Source organism: Sabethes cyaneus, chromosome 2, assembly GCF_943734655.1.
Source record: "Sabethes cyaneus chromosome 2, idSabCyanKW18_F2, whole genome shotgun sequence".
Taxonomy (NCBI): domain Eukaryota; kingdom Metazoa; phylum Arthropoda; class Insecta; order Diptera; family Culicidae; genus Sabethes; species Sabethes cyaneus.
In genome coordinates, this window is record NC_071354.1 from 11,429,719 (window position 1) to 11,451,571 (window position 21,853).

Here is a 21,853-nt window from a genome sequence, read left to right on the forward strand (position 1 = left end):
AGAATATTCCTTACCGAAACATAACGCAGATTGAAGATAATATGGTTTTGTTAGCTACTGCTGGGCTAATTTCTTGGATTCTAGCTTCGAACTTTTACCCCGCTAGTAGGTCAGAAGAAAGAAGAATTTATTTTGCAAAACACTATTACCGCAGATGATTTATAGTTGAATGTGAAGACATTGAGTTACTGCATCACTATAAAATATATTATGTTGTTGTCCTTCTTTATATCTTACGAAAATTGATGACAACTTCAAACATCGCACTTATGCCCCGTCCTACTCTATTAGATCATATCATAACAAACGTTGGTATAAATTAGCCTCCGTAAGTCTAATTAATACCTGATTCATAACAAACCATGTAATGATTTTATCTTAATTGTAACACATTGTGTTAAAGGTTAATTGTCAACATTTCAAGATATTCCAAAAATAACACAGCTAATAAAGATATATTAGCAAGTATTAGTAACTGTAAAGTGACGTATTTAATATACTTTTAAAATGATTATGGTAATTAAAATAAGTTTTGCAAGTAACATTTTTTGGCATAAAAGTAATTTGGAAGTAACATATTTTGTTATTAAAAACGCAACCCTTTTTACTTATTTGGAACAATTTTTGTTTTCACGTTAGTGCTACGTTAGCATTTACGGTTCTTTCTGTTCTCTTTCCGGTTATGATACTTGATGATTTTTTCTTTGGGTTTGTTGCTTTTTAGTTGTTATATTTGTCTTTGTTCTAGTTATTTTTACGACTTCTGCTGTTATTTTTGGTTTGTTTTCCTCGTTGCGTTTTTGTTTCCATTGCTTTTATTTGAGATTTTTGATAATTTTTCGTCATTTTTCTGCAAATCAGCATAATTATTGGTAGTTTTTCCATTAGATGGAGGGAATGATACAAACGGTTAGAGAAAGCGATGCAACTAAAAGTATTTTGCAGTATACCTAGGGAGGGACAAGTCGTGAAGCGAAAATAGGTCTGTGCCCTCAGCCTAGGGTATCTATGGGATGAACTAGGTTATAATGGCAGTCAATTACCTGAGACCTTAGGCTCTCATGACTTGCCGGTATAATGGAGACTGGAAGACCAAGCAACCAAACGTTCGAATTTCACTTAAGGAACGAACTTGAAAGTTCATATTTGGTTCAAATTTAGTTCCGCAGAACTTTCTTGCTGAACAACGCGACACTACATTTGTAAATCAAACTTTATTCTCAATAAAGTACCGTTAATATCCGTAGCAACTTGAAAGTTCAACATGCAACTTGAAAGTCACTAAAAGTGAAAAAAACATTGATTGGCGCTGTCTAACGGTGATGTATTTGAGTTTTCCAAAAAAAGCGATTTTTCAGAATACTTTCTAAAATATACTTTTATAAATATTGAACTCGGTGAAACAAGGTATTATAAAACAGCTATCGTGGTATATCTGGAGTCGAATTTGGTTACAATTTGGTTATTTATAAAACTCTGCAAAATTTCGAAATTAAAATTTAATTTAAATGCGAACCTATCGGTGACCGAGGCATTGGAAAAAGTTACTTCGAAATATTACGAAATAACCTCCATGCCATAATTTTCACTCGCGAAAAGTAAAACCAATTTCAATCAACAAAATCAATTTGCTTCAAAACATTCTGCAGAAGCAAATGACGCTAGTAGTAAAATCGAAAATAAAATCTTTCGAAAGATAAATAATCGTACCGTAGTAAAAATATCGTACAAGACACTAAGCCGATGCGATGGTACAGCTGAAAGTCGCTAGTCTCTGCCCAAGCACAAGCCCCGGACAGCACTCGAACAGCAAATTTTATTTGCACCATAAAGATCATTGACGCAGGATTTGAGTGCTCAATTAGATTAGAGGAATTTAAATCCTACTCCCCGGGGGGGGCACCGACCGGCATGGTCTCTGCCTCTGCCGGCCGGCGATGGGGGGCTCTTCAAAATACGTAGGTGTTCGGTTGTAAACATAAATCACTGAACTTTACTGCCCTCGAGGTTTGGCCCACTGCAGCATCGGTCGGTCGGTTGAATCGGGTACGGGAACTTTTCATTTGCGGCAAGTAAATTGCTATCCTGTCCTGTGCGGCAATTCGCTCCGTAATTCGGTGTGTTTCTTCTTGCCTGCTGACGCACGGTACCTGTCAATCAGTAAGAAGAGCTGAACCGGAAACTCAAGCACGAGCTGCGGGAGAACTGCTGGCACAGCGAATGTGTGTCCGTCCCCCTCGCAGTGTCTGTCTGCCGTTCGAATTGGCCGCGCAGGATGTTTAACATTTCGACCCTTGCTCTTCGCGTGCGATCTCCCGGCAGGCCGGGTTGTCTGCCTGCCTCTATACGTGAATGGGAATAGATTGCTGATTCGACGAGATTCTAATGTTGACCTTTCCATGACTTTTTGTGTGCGGCAACAGATGATGAAGACAAGTGATAGGGCAGCAAGTTTCTTCCTTGCTTCATAAGTGGGAGGATGTGGCTGTGTTCTGGCGGGAGGGAGGAAATATCTGTCGCGAACATATATTTTCGAAGGAAAAATTCAGATCAAGGAGATGAAGATGATTAGAGCAGGCCGACTTTTACGCTTCCTTTTCCATCATGGGTGCCAACTTCAGCGTAGATCCTTCTTTGATATAGTAATAATCAAGCTCGGTTCTTATACCCGGCGTAGCAAGGTTAAAGTCATTAATCATTCATATGTCACGTTTTGCGCCACAGCCATTAACTTTCTCGGTTTCTGGAAGCACGAGGTTTAACGTTCCTCATTCGAACCAGTCGAGCAAGCTAACGGAACTGCGGAAAGAAAATTGAAATAATTTTGACAGCGATTAAAAAGCGACGGAATGGGTTGGCGGTAATTTGGCATTGATTAACCTGGCTGGAAGGTTGCTTTTCCGGATTTTTCAACCACAATGGCGCAGTAACTCACACTCACTCTCATGCATCCCCGGGGGCATTGTACACCTAATTTTACAGATGTACAACACTAACCAGCTTTTCTACCGGAGAATTTTCACCGGAAAACACAACAACTCTATCACTTTCCTTTCCAACCGCAAACTTTTACGAGCTGCCCAAGCTCGTCCACACACACACACACACACTTGTATGCGCCCAGGACGCGTGTTCCGGTTGATTCGGCCAGCCAACCAACTGATGGCTTCACTTTCCGGGGATTTCGGACCGGTCAGACCGTACCGGGAAAGGTCGAACATCATTGTTTTTCTGATTGCTGGAACAAGCAACCTGGTCAGCGAGCAAGCGTTGCATTGCCCTCGAGGAGTTTAGCAAACTCTCACTTCGGAACTCAGACAGCAGCAGCAGCAGCAGTAGCAGGGCCAGCTGCTTTTGTGGTGCTGGTCTTGCTTTTCGTGTTTCGGATTTTTTTTTGTTCATTTCTAAGTGCTGTACTCCCAACAGCGCGTCTCGTAGAACGGGCGGACGAAAGGTGTTGCTTGTTTGTTTGAACGGTCGAAAAAACGCTTGTACAATTTACCCATTTTGTTTGTTTTCACTTTTTGGTGAACAGCTTGATTGGCCGCTCAAGGCATTATGGACCGCTGAAGTTGTTTGGTGTTTGAAAAGGAATGATTTTCATGCTATTGATTTTTCGTTTAATTTACTTGTGTTTTTTGGATTATAAGTTTCGACTGTGAAAATTGCAGACGGTAAGCATGTTACCCGTGCACTGCAATCTTTACGTCCGTTTTCAAGGTGTTGCAATTCTATTCAGTCGGAACCGGTTCCGTAAAATTTTTACACCGACCGACAGACGGATGGCAGTAGAATTGATAGTTCATTTATAAAAATGAAACAGAACAGTGGTCCAAGGTGGCTTCCCTGCGGAACAGCCCTAGCCCTAGCCCTAGCCCTAGCCCTAGCTCGAATTGGTAAAATGTCTTCAACGTGGTGAAAAGGTTGGTAATAAAAACAACATTTCGATTCTATAAGGTAACAGGACAGAAATAGTTTTGGTGTTGATTTTGTTAAATGTTTTCCAAATGCAAATTTTCGTCACAGCAGCTAAAGAAAAAAATAATATTTCTGATCTCATAGTTGTCCCAGAGATGTTTTGAAAGTAGTATGTTTAGAAAACTTATACTATATAGTGAAAACTGCAATCTTGTACATAATCTGTTACTTGTATTATTTCATGATTGTTTTCCGAATAATATGCCTATAAAATTTCTAGTATAAAAATAGGGTATTGTCGTTATCGTCGGGCCACTGTTATGGTCGGGCCATCACGATTTTACAGTTTTAGTAACTCATGATTCTATGCTACAATCATTGTAAAACTTCTTACTGTGATAGCTAACTTTTCACAATATTGTGAGTTTCAATCGTGTATTCAAAACATCCGTACTAAATTCAGTGACTAAATCTTCCAAAAAAAGTTTTCCACGCGCAATGAACTTTTCTTCAGGAAATGATTCATGAAATGCAATTATCGAGATAAATGTTGAAAATGTATGAAGTGTGTTGTGCTGCACACGTAAACTATAGAAAAATCCCCTCCAGTAAAGTGTTTGGGAAGGCTAAGGTGAAATACTAGAAAAGCGCTATTTGTACAGGTCGGGTCACTTGAGTAGTCATGGTTGGGCCACCATAATTTTAAGCGCAGAAGCGCAATAATCGCTAGAGAATGTCAGTCACGTAAAATGTGATGAAATGAAGCAAAATTAATACGATAAATACTTCGATTTTTGTTGTTATTTCATTGTAGTTGTACAATTCGGAAAAGGCAATTGTAGCAATACTGATTTTACAAGATCGCCAAAATTTCGCAAAAATGAAATTAAAAATAGGGCATTTGTGCATATATGAGCCGTTGTTCACGGAATTCATTCTTTTCATGCCCCTATATAGAATTTCAATACGTATGTCTTAAATTTTCTGCGGTGGCCCAAGCTGTACAACATGGCCCGACTATGACAACATTTTTTGTCTTCACGTAAATGCCTATAACTTTTTTATTTTTCAAGCAATCAGTTCAAAACTTTCCGGAAATATACCTTATTCTTAGACCTTTGCAACGATGTATTTAGATTTCCAAAATTCCATTTGAAACGAAAATTATGGGCGAATTCCAAAACGTGACCCAACCACGACGACACTCCCCTACTTGATATTAAATTTCAACCGGCTAAAAAATCAACAATTTTTCCTTGTTGCTCACTGTATTACTTTCCAGTCCCACTCCTCAGTGTCTTAGTTCCAGTTCTCAGTGTTCCAACTCCAGTCCCAGTCCAGGGTGTCCCAATCCAAGTTCTGAAAGTCCCAGTTCCTGTACCAGTCCCAGTCATCAGAGTCTCAGTTCCAATTCTCAGTGTCCCAGTCCCAATCCCAGTTCCAATGCCAGTTCTCAGTGTCCCAATTCCAGTCCTCAGTGTCCCAGTTCCAATCTTCAGTGTACCAGTCCCAATCCTAGTCCCAGTGCCAGTCCTCAGTGTCTCAGTCCCAGTCATCAGTGTCCCAGTTCCATTCCTCACTGTCCCAAGTCCAATCCCAGTCCCAGGCCTCAGAATAGCAGTTCCAGTTCTCAGTCTTCCAGTCCCCAAGTCCTCAGTGTCCCAGTTCCAGTTCTCAGAGTCCCAATCCTAATCCCCAGTGTCCTAGTCCCAATCCCCAGTGTCCCAGGCCCAATTCCAGGCCGAGTCCCAGTCTTCAGAGTCTTAGTCCCAGTCCCCAGTGTCCTAGTCGCAGTCCCAGTCCGAGTCCCAGTCTGCAAAGTATTAGTCCCAGTCCTCAGTGTCCCAGTCCCAATCCCCAGTGTACCAGTTCCAGTGCCAGTCGCAGTCCTTAGTGTCCTAGTCCTAATCTTCAGTGTCGCAGTCCTCAGTGTCCCAGTTCTAGTCATCAGCGTCCCAGTCCCAGTCCTCATTGTTCCAGTCTCAGCCCTCAGTGTCTTAGTCCCAGTCCTCAGTGTCTCAATCCCAGTTCCATTTCTCAGTGTCCCAGTTCTAGTCATCAGCGTTCCAGTCCCAGTCCTTAGTGTTCCAGTCTCAGTCCTCAGTGACTTAGTCTCAGTCCTCAGTGTCCCAATCCCAGTTCTCAGTATCCCAGTACCAGTCCTCTGTGTGCCAGTTCCAGTGCCAGTCCCAGTCGTCAGTGTCCCAATCCGAGTCTCAGTCTACAGTGTCTTAGTCCCAGTTCCAGGCCTCAGTGTCCAAGTCCCAGCCCCAGTTCTCAGTGTCCCAGTCCCAATCCCAGTCACAGTACCAATTCTCAGTGTCCCAAATCCAGTCCTCAGTGTCCCAGTTCCAATCTTCAGTGTCCCAGTCCCAATCCTAGTCCCAAGGCCAGTCCTCAGTGTCTTAGTCCCAGTCATCAGTGTTCCAGTTCCACTCCTCAGTGTCCCAGTTCCAGTCATCAGCGTCCCTGTCCCAGTCCTCAGTGTCCCTGTCTAGTGTCTTAGCCCCAGTTCCTGGCCTCAGTGTCCTAGTCCCAGTCCCAGCTCTCAGTGTTCCAGTCCCAATCCCAGTCCCAGTGCCAGTTCTCAGTGTCCCAATACAAGTCCTCAGTGTATCAGTCCCAATCCTAGTCCCTGTGCCAGTCCTCAGTGTCTCAGTCCCAGTCATCAGTGTCCCAGTTCCATTCCTCAGTGTCCCAGTTCCAATCCCAGTCCCAGGCCTCAGAATATCAGTTCCAGTTCTCAGTCTCCCAGTCCCAATCAGAGTACTCAGTGTCCCAGTTCCAGTTCTCAGAGACCCAATCCCAATCCTCAGTGTCCTAGTCCCAATCCCCAGTGTCCCAGGCGCAATCCCAGGCCAAGTCCCAGTCTTCAAAGTCTTAGTTCAGGTCCTCAGTGTCCTAGTCGCAGTCCCAGTCCGAGTCCCAGTCTTCAATGTATTAGTCCCAGTCCTCAGTGTCCCAATCCCCAGTGTACTAGTTCCAGTGCCAGTCGCAGTCCTTAGTGTCCTAGTCTCAATCTTCAGTGTCACAGTACTCAGTGTCCCAGTCATCAGTCATCAGCGTCCCAGTCCCAGTCCTCAGTGTCTTAGTCCCAGTCCTCAGTGTCTCAATCCCAGTTCTCAGTATCCCAGTTCCATTCCTCAGTGTCCCAGTTCTAGTTATCAGCGTCCCAGTCCCAGTCCTCAGTGTTCCAGTCTCAGTCCTCTGTGACTTAGTCCCAGTCCTCAGTGTCCCAATTCCAGTTCTCAGTATCCCAGTCCCAACCCTCTGTGTGCCAGTTCCAGTGCCAGTCCCAGTCGTCAGTGTCCCAGTCCGAGTCCCAGTTCCAGGCCTCAGTGTCCTAGTCCCAGCCGCAGTTTTCAGTGTCCCAGTCCCAATCCCAGTCCCAGTGCCAGTTCTCAGTGTCCCAATTCCAGTCCTCAGTGTCCCAGTTCCAATCTTCAGTGTCTCAGTCCCATCCCTAGTCCCAAGGCCAGTCCTCAGTGTCTCAGTACCAGTCATCAGTGTCCCAGTTCCATTCCTCAGTGTCCCAGGCGGAGTCCCAGTCTTCAGAGTCTTAGTCCCAGTCCTCAGTGTCCCAATCCCAGTTCTCAGTATCCCAGTCCCAGTCCTCAGTGTGCCAGTTCCAGTGCCAGTCCCAGTCTACAGTGTACCAGTGCGAGTCCCAGTCTACAGTGTCTTAGTCCCAGTTCCAGGCCTCAGTGTCCTAGTTCCAGTCCCAGTCCTCAGTCTCGCAGTCCCAATCCAAGTCCTCAGTGTCCCAGTCCCAGTACTCAATGTCCCACTTCCAGAAACTGAAAGCTTAGACTTCTCTTTGAAGCGCAGATTTATTGTCAAATTTTCTTGAGTAAAAATGACAAATATTTTTATTTTTATACCAATAATTTGCATACGCAAGCTTCTATCTATATAACAACCAACTTTGCGTGGTCGTACGTTAACAGGTCGGTTGTGTCTCAGACGCAACCTTCAACTTTTTAGTATCTTCTTATATATAAAAATAGATTTCTGTCTGTCTGTCGAGATGTTCCTTATAGAATCAAAAACTACTGAACCAATCGGCGTGAAAATAGGCATGTAGAGGTTTTTGGGGCCAGGAAAGGTTTTAGTGATGGTTAGAGACCCCTCCCCTCACTAAGAGGGGGGGCTCCCATACAAATTAAACACAAATTTCTGCATAACTCGAGAACTAATCAAGCAAATAGAACAAAATTTGGCATGTGGGTGTTTTTGGTGACAAGAATTTATTCTATGGTAAATTGAGACCCCTCCCCTTTTTAGAAGGGGAATTATGACTCCTCTCCCCTTTAAGAAGGCGGGCTTCCACACAAATGAAATAAAAATTTCCTCATAACTCGAAAACTAATCAAGCAAATGGAACCGAATTTGGCATGTGAAGGTTTTCGTGGGCAAGAATATTTTCTATGGTGAATTAGGACCCCTCCCCACTTTAAGATAGGGGGCTCCTGTACAAATGAAAATCAAATTTCCTCATAACTCTAGAACTAAACAAGCAAATGGAACCAAATTTGGCTTGTAGGTGGTTTTGGAGACATCCGTTTTTTCTATGATAAATTAGGACCCCTTACCTTTTTAGGAAGGGGGGCTCCCATACAAACAAAACACAAATTTCCCCATAACTCTAAAACTAATCAAGCAAATGGAACCAAATTTAGCATGTGGGTGTTTTTGTAGGCAAGAATATTTTCTATGGTGAATTAGGACTCCTCCCCACTTTCGGAGGGGGGGCTCCTATACAAATGAAAAACAAATTTCCTCACAACTCGAGAATTAATCAATCAAATGGAACCAAATTTGACATGTAAGTGGTTTTGGAGGCAAGATTTTTTTTCGATGGTGAATTGAGACCCCTCTCCTCCATCTCTCCTTTAAGAGAGGGGACTCCTGTACAAATGAAATGCAAATTTCTTCTTATCTCGAGAACTAATCAAGCAAATGGAACCAAATTTGGCATGTGGGAGTTTTAGATGGCAGATATTTTTTCTATGGTGAATTACGACCCCTTCCTCTTTTAAGAGGGGGGACTCCCATACAAATGAAAAACAAATTTCCTTATAACTTGAGTACTAATCAAGCAAATGGAACCAAATTTGGCATGTGGGAGATTTTGGAGTTTTGAATTTATTTTATGACAGAGACCTCTCACCCCTGTGGTAGGGGGATATGGACTCTCATACAACACCCCACAGAAATCACTACTGTCTAGGTTTATTTGTTTTCCTAGGTCTACCTGGGTTTCCTGGATCGAGCGAGTAAGGAGAGGATCGCGAAATGGTACTTTCTACAAAAAAATTTTCCGTGAAACGGTACATTCCGCTTAAGGTTTTTCGCAAAATGATATTCGGCAAAATGTTGTACAATCATGGCGAATATTACTATCCGCTTTGTGGCTATGAAATGAGGGGACAGGGGAGTTGTTTTGTACTTTACTGTGAGGAAAAATTGCAAATTTGTATATTAAACTACCCATTCCTGGTAACTAATAAGCATTAACATAAGCAGCAAATCAGCGTATCTGGCATTTTATACTGCACGTATTTGTATATTAGCTTTTTGACTGCATAGGTGTTGTAAATTGGCATCCAAAATTGTATTCAAATTCTTCGTGTCGGTAATTAGCTGTAAATTAGCATTGTCAGCACTATAAGAAAGGTTATCAGTACAGTAGCTGTATATTTTGCCAAAATATATATGCCAAAGTAGCATTTAAGGCGACTTAAATGTTTATTGGCTTATATTTGAATAGCATTTGTGATGCTTATTGGTTACCTGGGATGCTTTCATAGTTCCGTAACTGCCAAAATGAATTATCTAAGGTTGAACTCCTCAGAAACTTGCAAAACTAGAGATTGTGGCAAAGATCATCCGAGATTCATGATTTATGTACAACACAGGTTAATTTGTGGCAATACGAAGTTTGTCGGGTCAGCTAGTATTTGATAAATATAACGTCGACGAAAAGGACTCGAATGAACGCCTTGCGTTTAAAAAGTCCTAATAAACTAATCACCAACAACACCAACAACAACTTCGACGAAGTTGCCATTTTCTGAGATACATAGTTATTAATAAAATTACAGGCTTGTTGCGATTTCGTTTTGTAGACTTACCTTAAATACAATTAGACGAATTCATTGGAAGTAAACAAGTAATGCGATAAATTAATCGCAAAAGTGAGCGAGGAAAACCATCTCGAATTTTAAATTATTCCCCAATCGTTTTATTGCGGATAGCGTACTTCCACCCTCGTTTGTTGTCTCGTCGTATGTGACCAACCACTCATCCTGGCTCCCGGAAGGATTCAACTTCCGAGAAGGCCATTCAACTCTTGCCGGATGTTTGCCCGATTCGCCCGCCGTCGGTCGCCTCCTGTTCACCGTTCACAGAAACTCCGCATCGCCTCACACGACAAAACAGAGAAAATTTCCAATCTAAAAGTAATAAATTTGATCAAGCAACGAAAATGGGAAAATTTGAATAAATCGTCCTCCGCCCGTATTCGTTCGTATTCTTCTTCGCTAGTTTCTCTGCCTTTTCGTTCACAGAGCAGACAAAAGGGGGACAATGCAATGGGGAAAAATGCAGCAAGCAAATCACTCGGTAATTTAGTTATGAATGTAAATATGAGAAACGTTGAAAGACACGTCGATTCCCCGCACGCAGGATCACGGGGTTGAACACGGGACGAAGCATGTGTGTGGTTGATGCAAAGTCACCGGGTCGATAGCACGTCGACATTGGAAACTGTAAAGGTGTCTGAGAAGCCTACTGCGACCACTATAATTTTCATGCCCGCTTTCCGTGCCGACGCCCGTGAGTGCGTGCGTGCGTGAGTGCGTGCCAGATTGGCAAAACGTGCAGATTTTGGCGAAGAAGCTAAACAACAGCGAAAAGTTTGTGCGCGAAAGAGTCGTAAAACAATCCGAGGCAATTTACCGTGCCGAGCTCTGATGGATTCGTGTCCTTTTTTGAACCCGACGACGACGACAACGACGAATCCCTCGAGTCGTTCGAGGCTTTCCCTCTCGATTGATGTCATGGGAGGTAATAAAAATGAAAAGTGGAAGGTGAGACGACACCGGAATCTGTTTTTCCTTGTGAGCTTGGCGTTCGAAGAAGCTGCGGAAGTCATTATTGGGCCGAAGAAAAATTCATCGTTAAAATAGACCGGAAAGAAAAAGCGAAGTGCAATTGAATGTACGCCAACGCCTGCTCCGACGCCGATTTATCGCCTACAGTCTGGCCACGTGCCCAACGGGTGACAGCTGAATGGTGATTAGTGCTGTCGTTGAGGTGTTTCCGATTCTTCTCTAGCTGGAGCAAGATTTGCGTGAGTTCCAAGAAGGAAAGCAAAAAAAAATCGCATTGTTTGTTAGGTGGTAACAAGAATTCGAAACAAAATAGGAGCACACTGCTTTGCTGTCACAGAAGGGGAGGGTTGATGAAAAATGCACCCCACGTCGGTCGGTTACGGGAAACGGTGATCATGGTGTTGGAAGTCTTAGCAAAAGATTTACAGATTTTTTTTCTTTTGAATCCGGGTGAGTATTCCCGAAGGATCCAATTAGTTCAAATCCAGTGGGTTTACAAAACATTCACGATAACAAGGAAATTGTTAATGAGGGAGAATCGAAAGGCGCTTGGATAATTTTCCGATTTTTTTTTACCAAAAATTTAAATAGCAGCATCCATAATAAAGTATGGCAGACGAAATTATATACAATCACTCTTAGTCAGCATTTTGTACGGTTCAGTTTTCGCCGCTTCGGAGACTTTACGAGAATAATTAGAATGTTGTTTTTATGCAGTGGTAGCACAAGCAATAATCCTAAATTTATGAACTTTCCAGCAACATTCTTGTCTCCGGTAGCTCATCTGGTTTCGAGACTGCCGATGGCTTCCTGTAGTAGTATAGTTACATACAGTGTACTCATCTCTCATCCCCGGCTTCATTCGAAATTGCTTTTGGTTTGTAATAAATTAGACTTACCCTGCTGCTGTGCACCGTCAGCACAAAAACCAAGCAGGCTAGTATATTAAATTTAGCTTTTTCAGTACGTAAACGTAAAGCACTCCTCACCGTGAGCTGAAGCCTGAAACTGCTGACTAACTATGTCGTGGCCTACGTAGGTTTCGTTGTAATCGCCAAAAATTGCGTCCCACTCTGAGGCTGGAAGCCGCAAAATTTTCCACTCCGACTGTCGAAAACTGTCACATTTATCCCGGTGCGGTGTGGTAGCGCGCCAACTCAAATTCACCGACTCTATCAGCGAAAAAACAGGAGCAATCTCTACGACCTGTCAATTATGCCGCCATTCGACTGTACACATCTTTATATATATAAATGTGCTTCGCTAAGCTCGTTTCGATGGCGCAAGAGCAGCGCAATAAAAGATGCAGAAAAACTTTACCGATAAATTGCGAGAATTTTCAACTCATAAATAAAGATTTATGTCCTTCGGTTAGGTAATCGAATATATTCCCATTTTGGTTTCCATTTCTGCACTTTTTGCTGCATCTTGGCTTCTTCGAAAGCGATCGTCCATCTTTGTTGCTGCCGCCAGTGCCCTATATTTGCAGTTTGAGCAACGAAGACGACAACGACGACGACAGTTTGATGACCATGAGCGGAGAAAAGTGCCGGAAGTGCAGATTCAATTTTTATCAAAACTAAGTCAAAATATAATCGCAGGAAAAATGTCATCTTATGAACCTTCAAGAAAGCTTGAAGACGAAAACGTTTCAATTTTATTTTCAATCCCCGTGCCTCCCATCCACCGTGCCAACTTACAGTTAGTTCCGCACCAAGCAAGCCGTATGTGTGTGTATGTGTCTATCGCTGCCAGGCGCCGGCTTTTTGCGACCGGATGTGTCGCAACGGAATGTACGTAAGTGAACTGGTTGCAGCCGGTCGTTTGGTCGTGTCGAATGTGTGTGATGTAATAGGTATCGAGCTCTCGTTCCGTTGCAATAAATTGTGCAACCATTTTCGGAACACTTGTTCGGGCAAAGTTGCACCTTCCCCCCCGTGGGCCATTGGCAAGGGTCCAAGGTAAGAACTAGCTCGAATTCATGCAGATAATGACACACGCACACTCACATACACAGTGGCGTGCCAAGGTTGGTTGCAAGTAACTATTCCAAACCCGCTTGGTTTCATTGCGGTATGAAGCAATAGGTTTATCATGGTGTTGCGCAATACCAAGATGATACAAGTCAAAAACTTTTTATAACTAGCTATAAAACCATAATAAAATTGTTAATAAAGCGAATTTATTGTGGTTGCTTATATTGCCACGATATGTTTAATTGTTTTTCAAAAATGGTATAATTATGATTACGTGTTTTTTAGCCACGTCTGATATGCACGATAAAATTTAATGCGCATATGCTGCACAACTACGGAAACTGCTGAAAATTTATTATTATTTCTTTCGGATAATTTATTATGGCAGCCGTAAATGAAAACGATCAGGATGAAAGCTTAAGTAAGTTCAGTTACCGTCAAGCAGCGAAAGGCATAGTCGGTTTATTGCTGCTTTCAGCAGAGCGTAATAAACTTACTTGACATTAAGACCTGATTTTTCAAGAGGTTTGTAAAACCCTTCTGAAGATTGGGCTTTTAGGTCGAAAGGAAGTTTTATAGCGATCATCAGAAGGTTCTTTCCTTGTGGAGCTGATAGTTTTATTAGCGATTTTTTGCACTAGAGGAAAGCAATAAAACTTAAATTGCTGCTTGCGATATGCCTAGATTTCTCTGGAAAATTAATTGCATAGTTGTAGTTTGAAGTTCAGTTAAAAATTAACTTTCAAGTTTAGTTTCAAGACTGCTTTAAGCTCTATTTCAAGTTCAAGTTTCGACCAAGCAGTTAGTTTCGAGGTACGATTCTGGTCTAGCATGCCAGTCCCCGAATGTTCAACCCAAGTAACAATTTGGCTTTTATTACAGCCTTATGATGGTATTTAAGACCAAAAATGGTCTTGAAGACCACCATAAGAGTACAACAAAACTCACATTATTGCTTGGAAAATCTCGTTTGGATGGTTATTCTAGAGTCCGTAGCATCATTGTACCAGGCCCGTAAATGTCCAGTACTCAACTCTAATAATAACCGGTAGCGCAGTATGTGTCAATCAAGAATTTTTCACTTTGTAGTTTAAGCCTAGTTTCAAGTACAATTTCAATTTCAAGTCCGATTTCCAAACCAATTTCAAAAATTCGTATTTCATTAACCAAGCAACGTTGAGCAAACAGATTCTCATTTAAAAGTCCAAATGTCTAAAAAATCTAAAAGTCTGAAGATCGAAAAATTGAAAAGTCGAACCGCCTAAAAGTTAGACTAAGTCAAAAACGGGAAAAATCGAAAAAACCCCAAAGTATTAAAGTTGAAAACAAACGCAAAAAGTTAAAAGTCTAAAATCGAACAACCAAAAGGTCGTAAATTTGAAAAGTTGTTAAGTTGAAAAATGGAGACGTCAAAAGGACGAAAAATCGAAAATCCAAAAAGTCGAAAGGTGAACTCTTGAACTAAAGGTCTAATGCTGAAAAGTCTAAAGACTAAAAGTCGAAAATTAGAAAAATCGAAAAGTCGAAAGTAAAACGTAAAAAGTCAAATTTTCAAAGTCGAACAATCAAACAGTCAAAAAGATAAAATGTTGACAAGTCGGTAAATCTAAAAGTCGAAAAACCATACAATAAAAATCAAAAGCTGAACAGTCAACAAATTGAATAGCCAAAAAGTCCGTGAACAAACGACAAAAACTATAAGTTAAAAGCTAAAAATCGGAAAGTTGAATATTTAAAAATTTTAAAGGCCGAAATATGTTACTTTTCAAAAAGCGAAAATCCGAAAAGACAAACGGTCTGACGAGACGACAAATCGAGAAGTCTAAAAGTCGCAAAACTAGGGTCAAAAATCGTACAATCTAAAAGCCATAAATTTGAAAAGTCGATAAGTCGAAAAATGGTTAAATCCCAAAAGTCAACAAGTCGAAAGGCCAAGTAGTCGAGAAGTCGAACAATTGAACGGTCGAACAGACAAAATAGCGACAAGCTGCCAAATCGGAATATCTAACAGTGGAAAAATCATTCTACAACAAAAATCAATACCCGAACAGTCGGCAAATCGAAAAGCATTGTTATTACATAAATATCGTAATACAGGGATACCTCGATGTAAGACAACCGCATTATAAAATAACCGATATATGATATAAGACAATTCGATATAAGACAATTTTCACCTCGATATAAGACAATTTTTACCTCGATATAATACAAATTCCTATGACATAGTTGGTAACGACACCTGAGCCAATTTTCCAATCCTAAAGTGGCGTCATAAAGATGTTCATTATTTCTAAATAATGCTAAAAATTGTAAAAAATTAATAGCTCAAACAATAAAAAATAGTTCAAAAAACGTAAACACACAACACAGAGCAACATTGGCGACTGCTAATGCAAAAATGTTTGAAAAAACATGTTTCGATATAGGACAATTTCGATATAAGACAACTTTTTGAAATTATAAAATGTCTTATATCGAGGTATCCCTGCAGATAAATCGTCTCGCTCAAACCGTTGTAGTGGTATGAGGTGGGACCATCATCATCATTTATTTAACAGCCAAAAGTTGAAAATCAAAAATCTAAAAATCGAATATTTAAAAAGTAGAAAAGTCAGAAAGTGGAAAAGATAAAAGTTTTGACAAATCGAGAAGTCTAAAAGTCGCAAAACGGAAAAAGTTGTAAATTCAAAATTTGATCACTCGAAAAGTCGAACAGTCAGCAAGTCGACAAATCAAAAGGTCTAAGAATCTAAAAGTCGTAAAACAAACGTCAAAAGTTAAAAGTCGAACAGTCAAAAAGTCGAAAGTGAAAAAGTGGAAGACAAAAGACAAGTCGAAAAGCCGTAAAGTCGCAAAGTCGAAAGCCGTAAAATCGAAAAATCGAAAAGTCGCAAATCATAAAAGTCCAAAAGTTGAAAAGTAAGAAAGTCTTAAAGACAAAAAGTCTAAAAATCTAAGAGTCAAAAATGAAAAGTAAAACGTGAAAAGTTAAAAATCATACGACAAAAGTCAAATGTCCAAATCAAAAGTGGAACAAGCCAATAGTCAAAGTTTGGAACGGTCGAAAAGACAAAATGTCGACACATCTCAAAGTCTAAAGACCATATTATAGTCGCAAAACAAAGGTCAAAAGTCGATCGGCCAACTAGTCAAATAATCAAAAAGTCACAAAACAAGCATCAAAAGTAAATAGTCGAACAGTCGGAAAGTGGAAAAATCAAAAAGATGCAAAGTCGAAAAGTTGGAAATTCGAAAAAGGACCGACAAAATGACCAATCCAGAAGTCTAAAAGGCACAAAAAAAGATCAAAATAAGAGCAGTCTAAAGCTCGAATAGTCAAAAAGTCGTAAAACAAATATCAAAAGCCGAAGGTGAAACGTCGAACGTTAAAAACAAGCACAGAAAAACAAACGGAAGAAGAACAATGAAAAAGAGCACAAAGGAAAACATGAGAAAAACTAGACAAACGCGATAAAAAAGTGGAAAACCCCGAGAGCGAGAGAGAGAGAGAGAGAAAGTGCGAAAAAAGCTGGCATGAAAAAAGAAAAACCAGAAGAGAAAACGTGAGAGAAACGTGGAAGGAAAAATGGGAATAAAAAACTGCAAAAGAAAAAAACGAGAGAGAAAAAGAGTCATAGTGAGCCAAAAAAACGAGAAGACTGGACAGAAAAAAGATGAAAAATGGAAGAGAAAATAAGTAAAACCATGGAGAAAACGAGGATAAACTGGACAGAAAAGACGAAAAACCGTGGCAAAAGAGAGAAAAAAGGGGTTGGAAAAGGAGGAAAAGTAGCATGAGCATAGACATAGATTACCTTCCGTGTGGTGCTACTCCGTTATTGACCAGGACCGATGAAAATTGCAAAATGATGGCGCTGGAAATAGCCTGCTTAGTACAGAACCCTATCAGGTAGAGGAAAAGAAAAAAAGAAAATACGGAAGCAGGAAAATGTAGAAACGAGAACAGAAAAAGAAGAAAAACGGGACAGAAAAAGAGAAAAAAGCGACAGATAAATGAATAAAATCGTTTCTAGATTGAGAAAAGGAATAGAACGGAAAAGAAAAACAGGCGGTGTCAGAGAAGGAAGAAAAGCTGGACATAATAACAGTCGAAAGCGGAAAACGAGATAGAAGTTAGGAGTTAAAAAGCAAAAAAAAAAGAATACTGGGACCGTAAAAAAAATAAAAGTCGAAAAAGGACCAAAAATGGAAAGAAAAGGACGAATTCTAGATTGAATGAATGGTGGAGGACGGGCCGAAAGAGGAAAAACGAAAGAAAAAGAGGGACAAGAAAAAGAATATGGAAGAGAAAACAAGCAGAAAAGGGAAAAGAAGAATAGCGAGTATTAGAAAAGGAAAACGATAGACAGAACGAGATTTAAAAAGAGATAGATGAGAAAAGCAAAAAGAAAAACAGGAAAAAATGGGCTAAATAAAAAAGGTAAAACGGAAGAGAAAAAGACTAAAAACGAGAAATAGAAAATCGAAGAGGAAAACAGGAAGTTGAGAGCAGAATAAACGAGACAGAAAAGACGGGAAAACGGGTAATCAAAAACAGAAAACAGGGAAAAGACAAAAAACAAGAAGGAAAGGAGACAAAAAGATGCAAGCGATAAGAAATACGAGACAAGAAAAGAGGAAAGAGCGAATAGAATAAGGAAGAGAAAATGAGGGATACTGTGAATGTGGAACAGAAAACAAGCGAAATTCAAAGCGAAAAGAAGAATAACGAGAGAAGGAACAAAAAAAACCGATAGAGGGAACGATGAAACTGGGGAAAAGAGGTCGAACGGAATGAGAAAGGAGAATGGGATAAAAGCAAAAATAAAAACAGAAAAAACAGACTAATTAAAAAGGTAAATAGGAAGAGAAAAAGACGAAAAATGGGAGATACAGGAAAACCGGAGAGGAAAGAGAAAAAACAATCTGGAAACAGAATAAACGAGACGGAAAAGACGGTGTTCCGGCGGTTATGGAACAAAGAAAAACGACCACTGACTTTCCTTAGCAACGTATGTATTTTGATACAAGCAGCTTTAAGCTATAAACATAATTTGATTTCATTATTTAGCATTTACAAAATTTAGGTCTAACTTACAATTTTTCAGTGTCGCTATCGAGTAAACCGCATGTATTTATCCGTAAGATGTAGGTTATAACTGTAACTGTTCATTGCATGTTTAGTTTTATCTTAGGTTTTAGTTTAGCTTATTGATTCAAGTACTTACTCGTTCAGGTATAGCAAATAAGGGTAGTTAACTTTAATAAATTGTAGATTTAAGAAGATTTTTACTAGTTTTTAATGCAATTTCAACTAATTTTATGTAGGTTAAAGAATTTCACGACTGGCAAGCCACTGTAGAGATTGTTTTCGTTCTGTGTTCTCCCCTGTCATGACAAGCCGTTTCATAATCTGTCAGTTTGACACACTGTCTGCCAACGCTTCTCGTCAAGCGGCACGCCGCGGCGCATCGACCTTATCGGCCAAAGTTGATTTATGGGAGCTAGGGTGCCCAGGCGCAACATTCTCCCCCCCGTAACACTGGTCATCAGAGCCAGTTTTACCATCAGCCTGTACCTCCAACACAGCCAGTTTTGATACAGGTCTACGCAGTATCCCTCTTGTAGTCTGAACAACTGCTTGCCGGATTCTCCCGTCCTTGCCAGCCACAGCTTCCAGGACTCGTCCACGCAACCAACCGTTTCTCAGGGAATCGTCTACTATGAGAACCAGATCTCCATTCGCAAGAGGTTTCACTTCACCGAACCATTTTGTCCGCTTTGTCAGCATCGGCAGATATTCCCGGATCCATCGCTTCCAGAAGATGTCAAGCTGGTGTTGAATTTGGTGCCAGGAGCTTTTGAGCGCCAACGCAGGGTCAGTGAATGCTGTCACGGGTTGGAGCACGCCATTGGAACTCCCTAACAGGAAGTGGTTCGGAGTCAGAGCTTCTGTCTCAGCAGCATCTAAAGGCAAGTAGGTAAGTGGCCGCTTGTTGACGATTGCTTCAGCCTCAACGACCAGGGTTGCCAACCCTTCATCATCCAGCTTGCTATTATTGTAGTACGCAGTTTCCATGGCAGTTTTTATCGACCGTACCATTCTCTCCCACGCTCCGCCCATGTGGGGTGCTGCCGGTGGTATGAAAATCCATTTAGTATCAGTATTAGTGAACGTTACCGCCAATTCATCGTGTATAGCTTCGACCTGTTCCCTAAGCAACCTCGCGGCCCCGACGAAATTTGTGCCGTTGTCCGAGTATATCTCCGCAGGTGACCCGCGTCGGCTAACAAAACGCGTAATACACTTCACACTCGAGGGCGTAGAGAGAGAGTATGCCACCTCAACGTGGACTGCGCGAGTAGTTAAACAGGTAAAAAGGCAGATCCAACGCTTCGCAGCGCTTCTTCCCACTTTCACCACTAGTGGTCCAAATAAATCAATACCAGTGTAAGTGAACGGCCGAACGAACGATGCTAATCGCGCTGGTGGGAGTGGGGCCATTCGCGGAACCTTCGGTGTCGCTTTTATCAATTTGCACCAACGACACGCGGTTGCAACCTGCTTCACCACTGTCCGCAGCCGAGGAATGTGGAAATGTTGGCGAATTTCATTCACCACTGTTTCCGAGTTAGCATGACGAAGCGCACGGTGGTAGTCGTCCACGATCAGTTCGGTAACCAGATGTTTTCTCGGGAGAATCACCGGATACCTTGTGTCGAATTGAGTATGCGGGGCAGCTCCTATTCTGTCATCAATCCGCAGCACTCCGAATTCATCCACAGCAGGCGACTTCTTGAAAAGACTGGGTATGAAATGGGGAAGGCAACTAGGAAAAAGCGCCCAACATAGCTTTAGCCATCCCAAGCCCCTACCTAGCGCCTCCACGTGGCCATACCTGGAAATACTTCAATTTGTATAATTGAGTAGCCAAGCTAGGAGGTGCGGGGTCGTGCGGTTTTCAGTTCCTAACCTTACAAATGTAGTTTTAGGCAACCATTAAACCACACGACTTTATTTTCAAGTATTATATGATTTAAACTAATATTTTTGGCAAACTAATCTATTTTCAGAGAGCGAAATAAGGCGCTATATCCTTGGCCAATTGCAGCCTGGCTTCTGATCTAAATACCATTAGTTCATCCCTGAGGGTCCGGAGTATCACTTAACCTTTATTAGCAAAGATACTCCCAACGACTGTAAATAAATCATTATCTATGAGTACGGGAAGCGTTTGGTACGGGAGGTCCACGCTTTTTTCCTTCCCCTTGATTTCAAGGAGTTAAATGGAATTAGATATTTTTTCTGGTTCCACTTAATTCCTTGGAATTCTCTCTGCGGTACATGCTGCGCAGTTGGCCTGGCCGTTGACAAGAAAAATGATTGATTCAAGTAATCGTCATTTTCCAGGATGCCTTCAAGAATTGGCTGCGTTAGTGTGAGATTAGATTAGATTAGATTATGCTTGTATAGCTCACAGGGTGTTACACACACTTGTGCATGTTGATGCTCTGTTTCGCTTCGCGACGTGGACTGTTGGGAGTGCAGACCAATGGATTAGAGAGGACAGCTACCAGAACGGTTCAGCTAAGTACACTTGGATCCTTGTATCTCAAAACATATAGACATTCAGGTGCGATCAGCGTAGTTGCATTCGCCCAAATCAGCGTCAGTGCTTGGTTTGACTTTTCCGGTCAATAAGTGTTGATTTCGACATGTTTGCATTCGTATGACAACCTTTATTGTTGTTGTGTGGGTGAGAGTTTGGCTGCTTTTGCTGCTGTCAGCATTATGTTTACTGGTGCTCGTTGGTTTTCGTTTTGGAGCAATCCGACTGCAGCGCGATTCTAATTGGAAATTATATGTGATGAAAGAACTTTTTATTTTCATACCCGGAGTGATTCGCGATAGGGGCGCAGCTGGCGAGGTGTAAACAATGAGGAATATCACTGTGATAATTTGCCAGTACATTTTCAAGTCTTAATTTAAATAAAAGTTACAAACATCAAGTTTAAAGACATAAATTGGTGTAGAATAAATCAATCTTCTAATTTCACAACATTACTGCATAAAATTTGTGCATTCAAGCTCAAAATCTAAGTTTTATAGTTGAACCCTTTGGAATGAACCTCAAAGCATTTAGACAATTAGATTCGCCCAGCCCTGTTTTGATTTTTTTATTTAGTTTCGCCTGTTTACAATGCGCTGTGTTTTGAAAACAACGCAGTTTCGCTCTTTACTATCGCCTGTTTACAAAACGATTTGCAAATAAGCCTGTCACTTCATAACAATGCAAGGGGCCAAACTGCAAATTGTCTTTTGTTTTAATTAAACACTTCTATCGCCCATCACTAAAAACTTGTTTTAAATAATTCTAACGATTAAAACAGAAGAAAGAATTCTTGCCAAGGATATTATCAGTCTTTTTAAGGCTGATGGTGTAATAAACCGATTTGTTTACATTTTGCCGGTTGGGCCCCAGTCGCGAATCACTCCGGATATACATTGATACAAAATGACATATTTTTCCAACGTTTCTCATATTTTATAGTACCGTGACTGCTGGTAATTCCGCGCACCTAAGGCGCAGACAATGTTATGATCTGAGTGAAAAATTCAAATGGTGAGTTAGAATAACCATAACTTCACCATCGGATAGAATTTTTAGTCCTTTTTATGAGAAAAATATGACAGTTGGTGTAAAGTTCCAATAAACAAGAAAAAAATGCTTCTGCCGGTTACGTGTCAGTGCACATTATTCCGCGCACTAATTTATGACTTGATTATAATTCCGCTCAGACGCGTACATAATTCCGCGCACTATATTTTCATCGTAATAA

The 21,853-nt window shown here is 41.1% G+C and overlaps 1 protein-coding gene across 1 annotated transcript; it reads right to left on the reverse strand.

Annotated features, from left to right (window-relative positions):
- Positions 1-18,618: 18,618 nt before the first annotated feature.
- LOC128733807 (uncharacterized) lies at positions 18,619-20,515 on the reverse strand. Its single transcript, XM_053827613.1, has 3 exons — positions 20,508-20,515; positions 18,781-19,818; positions 18,619-18,733 (listed from the first exon to the last, which is right to left on the reverse strand). The coding sequence occupies exons 1-3, from the start codon at positions 20,513-20,515 to the stop codon at positions 18,619-18,621; spliced, it is 1,161 nt and encodes a 386-aa protein (XP_053683588.1).
- Positions 20,516-21,853: the final 1,338 nt, after the last annotated feature.

Bases quoted from the DNA above. Each gene is read 5' to 3' on its own strand.
- LOC128733807 (XM_053827613.1), bottom strand. The intron at 18,734-18,780 runs GTTCGGTGAAGT...TGGTTCTCATAG, and splicing joins CTGACAAAGCGGACAAAATG to TAGACGATTCCCTGAGAAAC.